The 4,075-nt window shown below is 32.8% G+C and overlaps 1 protein-coding gene across 1 annotated transcript; it reads left to right on the plus strand.

The window, feature by feature from the left end:
* The first annotated feature begins 2,140 nt into the window (after positions 1-2,140).
* Positions 2,141-3,677, plus strand: LOC116004941 (zerumbone synthase-like). The gene is made up of 2 exons (XM_031245143.1): positions 2,141-2,253; positions 2,735-3,677. The coding sequence occupies exons 1-2, from the start codon at positions 2,225-2,227 to the stop codon at positions 3,501-3,503; spliced, it is 798 nt and encodes a 265-aa protein (XP_031101003.1). The 5' UTR covers positions 2,141-2,224; the 3' UTR covers positions 3,504-3,677.
* The last annotated feature ends 398 nt before the right edge of the window (positions 3,678-4,075 follow it).

The following is a 4,075-nucleotide window of genomic DNA, read 5'->3' on the forward strand; positions in this document are numbered from 1 at the left end:
AGTATTGCCTCCAACCCACAACCTCTCGTATAAAGGGAAGGGTTTGATGCCACTAGACCACAAGGTCCTTGGCGGGAAGTATTAGTCCATTAATTATACATATATTGTAGACTCAGTCAATGAGTTATTATCATATACACATTTTGCCTTTTAATTATATATAAAGTGGCAGTTTTAGTCCAAGACTTATAGATTTTGTTAACATTAACAATTTATTTTGAATTTTTAAATTATTAAATGATATATTAGTTATTTCTTAAAATTTTCTCAAATTCCATTCCCTGAATTTTTATATATGCGCTACTCTTACCACAAAATCATTACTAAATAGTTGTTTGTCTTAATTGAGGAAGAATTTGAGAAGCTAAATTAGTAAACAAGAGATTACTTAGGATTTAAGATACTTCAAATTGTAAGTTTAATATGTTATTTTATTAAAAAAATTTCTTTAGTTGTAAGTAAATGATTCTTGCTTTTAGATCCCATAATTGACTACTTTGGTGGCAATATAGAGTATTTTGATTATTGACACGAAGATCATGGCTCTCTGATATGTCTTAGGGCAATTGGTTAAGTCCTTTAAATGTGATGATAGGAAAGTCCAATTTTGGTTTAATATGGGAATACTTTTGTACCAAAAATAAAAAATTGAACACTACCAAAGATGTATATGACCTCATTTATGAGATTTCTAAAAGCAAAGAAGTATAAATAGTTTTTGAACATTTAGCACATCATATTTGGGGTTTCGATGTTAACATAGACTATTACGAGGCATTTGGTTGTAAGGATGGATTTATGGTATAAAATCGTTGAATTTCACTGGGGAGGAATAGTGCATGAATAAAGTGAGAATTTAAAATTTAATGTTTGATTTGTAGGAATAAAATTACTGAGAATTTCAATTTCAGTGTTTGGTATCAATGAGAATTGGAAGGGAATAAGTAATAGTATAAAGATCAAAATGTGCATACTTATTATTGTTACTAGTTTTTAACGCGTATTGCGTGAATTGGATAATGCCCAATGATTATTTTTAAATAAGTACTTCAAAGTATATAATGCAAGATTATATAGGAGATGTTCATGAATAGATAATTGGATGTTGAATTTGTTTATTTAAATAAGTAATTCAAAGTATATGAATGCAAGATAATATATGAGAGATTTATTATAATTGTCACTAAAATAAATGTTTGCAACTTTGTAATAACGCTAGCTAAATACTTAATCTATAAACGATAGTCTAAATAAATACTATTTTTTATTTGAATTTCTCTAAGGGTGTGTTTGGTTCGCACATGGGAATCAGAATCATAATTGGAATAAAATACTTGGTAATGGTATGGGTTTGATGACATTATTTTGCATGTTTGGTAGTAGGGTGGAATTGGAATGATTACCAATATTGATGTTTGGTTATGTATGACCATATAATGGGAATAAATGTTTTAAAAATACTAAAACAAAAAATCAAAACAATTGATTCTAATATAATAACATCCAAAGTACCAATATGAACAAAAAAAAAAATCCAAAAAAAAATCTAAAAACATTAATACGAACTTAAAAATCATATTCCTAATACGTGATTATATTCTTTCGGTCACCACTCACCAAAAGGCCAATTGCTTTATTTTTCCCTATCTAGTACTCCCTTTGTCTCATTTTGTCTATTTTTTTTATTATTCATTAGTAAAAAAAAAAACTTTTTCTTCGTTTCTTATTTTCATTAGTAAATTTTAATTATATTTAAATTTGATTTTGTTGTGTTTAATAGTTATTTCTAAATATATAAATTTTATATACTAATACTAAACTTATTATTATGAAAAATTAAATTAATAGTTTCAATTAAGTCTTATTAACCAAATGAGAAAGACAAAATGAGATCGAAGGATCTCTGATGTGATGTCACAATGACAATATTAATTCAAGAAAAAATTCTATTACACGTACTTTTAAAAATTAGATATTTTCATTATGTTGTATTAAAAAAAGTGTTTACGTACAAAATTTATGAGAGAGAACAAAAGTTGAGAGTAAGAAATGAAAGTTGATGTAGTATTTTCCTTCCCCAAATTAAATTGATCCTTGGATATTTTCCATACTGATGTGATGTCACAATGACCCGTTGGCCTTTTGTGTAGCTATCCTCAAAGATTTAAAGCACCTGCAACTTAAACCAATGAAAGCAACAGAAGAACTCCAATTTTAGAAAAAAATGGCAAGCGGTTCTACTGCCCCAAAGAGGTATATTTGCATCATTTAATTTCTTCCATTTTGAAGAAGATTTGTTCATATTTCATATTCTAGCTTTGTCATATATTACCTGTCATGTTAACTATTTTACTGATCAAACTAATTTTTCTTATTTCTAAATTTATTCTTCTGAATTTTTTTAAAAAACATTTATGATTCTTTATAAGTTAGTTTCTATTGTATACTTTTCAATCTTTTTTTAGTCTAAAGAATCAATATCGCTCCCATCAAATATTATCTACTGGCTTGATTTTTTGAGATTAATAATACTTTAAATGTGCTTTCAAAAAAAATAATACTTTAAATGTATACTTTAATTCTAAGAGCAGGGGCAGCCTAACTAATGGGAGAACGCCTCTGTGGCACCGGATGGAAAATTTCACTGAATGACTAAATTGATTACTATTGAAATAATTGAAAGAGAATTTTTTAAAAATTGAAAACAAAAGTAATTTTTGGAGTCATAATACAGGTTGGATGGAAGAGTTGCCATAGTTACTGGCGGTGTTGGCGGCATCGGCTCTTGCATCGCCAAGCTATTCTGCGAACATGGTGCCAAAGTCATACTGGCGGACACCCGGGACGACGAGAGCCAATCCATCTGCAAAGATTTGGGCCCCGATAACGCCTGCTTTGTTCACTGCGATGTCGCCAGCGAATCGGAAATCGAAAACGCGGTGAACACGGCGATGTTTATGCACGGAAGGCTGGATATAATGGTCAACAACGCCGGCATCGTGGGAGCCAAGGTGTCGGACATTGTCGACTGCGACGCCGCGGATTTCATCAACGTGTTTCGCGTCAACGCCCTCGGCGCGTTTCTGGGCACCAAACACGCCGCCCGCGTGATGAAGCCCGTTCAAAGGGGGAGCATCATAAACACGGCGAGTGCCGCGGGGATTATAGGCGGCTGCCCGCACGCTTATACCTGCTCAAAACACGCCATTGTTGGGCTGACCAAGAACACCGCGCTGGACCTGGGGCGATACGGGATCCGAGTCAACTGTGTTTCCCCTCATGCGGTGCCGACGAGGATGTCGAAGACGTATTTGGGGTTGGGAGAGGAGGACAAATTTGATGTGTATTCAGACCTTAAAGGTGTTGAGGTTAGGCCAGAGGATGTTGCAGATGCTTTTCTTTATCTAGCGAGTGATGAGTCCAGGTATGTGAATGGCCACAACCTTCTTGTGGATGGTGGGTTCACAGTTTCTAATAGCGGTTTAAGTCTTTACAGCCAATAATTTATCTTTTATATGTATTTTCGAGGGATTTCATGGTATCCTTGTTTGTATTATTGGTTTCCCGGTACGGTTCATGTTTTCGGGGAATCTAGTGCACAACGTTGGTTTGGTTGATGATTCGAATTATGTATTATTAACATGTTTGGTGTATGAGTATGGTATCTTTTGTGTTCATTTAAGTATTTTATTTTAATATTCTCGATTCATTTTAAGCTACAGTCTAAACTATTCCAATGGTACTCTGCTACTGATTGAACATCATAATTACACTTCAAATGCAATAATCCTCATTTGATTATTGACTTGTGATTTTCTAAAATAAAAAATTATTAAAGAAAATAAGTAGTGACACATAGTGATGTTGGAACAGTAGTTATAACATACAGACTTTTAATGCAGTTCGGGAAAAGTTCCTAGTTTGCGTGGCAATTCTAATCTCATATTGTTAAAAAGCCTAAATCCACTATGAGAACTATTCAAAGTACAGAGTTTGGAAACACTTTTACACAATGGGTCACATTTGTGTGATCTGTGAGACGTGTCGAGTCAAGTCGAGTCCAAATGAAAATGTA

The sequence above is a fragment of the Ipomoea triloba genome, chromosome 14 (genome assembly GCF_003576645.1).
Source record: "Ipomoea triloba cultivar NCNSP0323 chromosome 14, ASM357664v1".
Lineage (NCBI taxonomy): Eukaryota > Viridiplantae > Streptophyta > Magnoliopsida > Solanales > Convolvulaceae > Ipomoea > Ipomoea triloba.

Bases quoted from the DNA above. Each gene is read 5' to 3' on its own strand.
- LOC116004941 (XM_031245143.1), top strand. From the start codon at position 2,225: ATGGCAAGCGGTTCTACTGCCCCAAAGAG. The intron at 2,254-2,734 runs GTATATTTGCAT...GTCATAATACAG, and splicing joins GGTTCTACTGCCCCAAAGAG to GTTGGATGGAAGAGTTGCCA.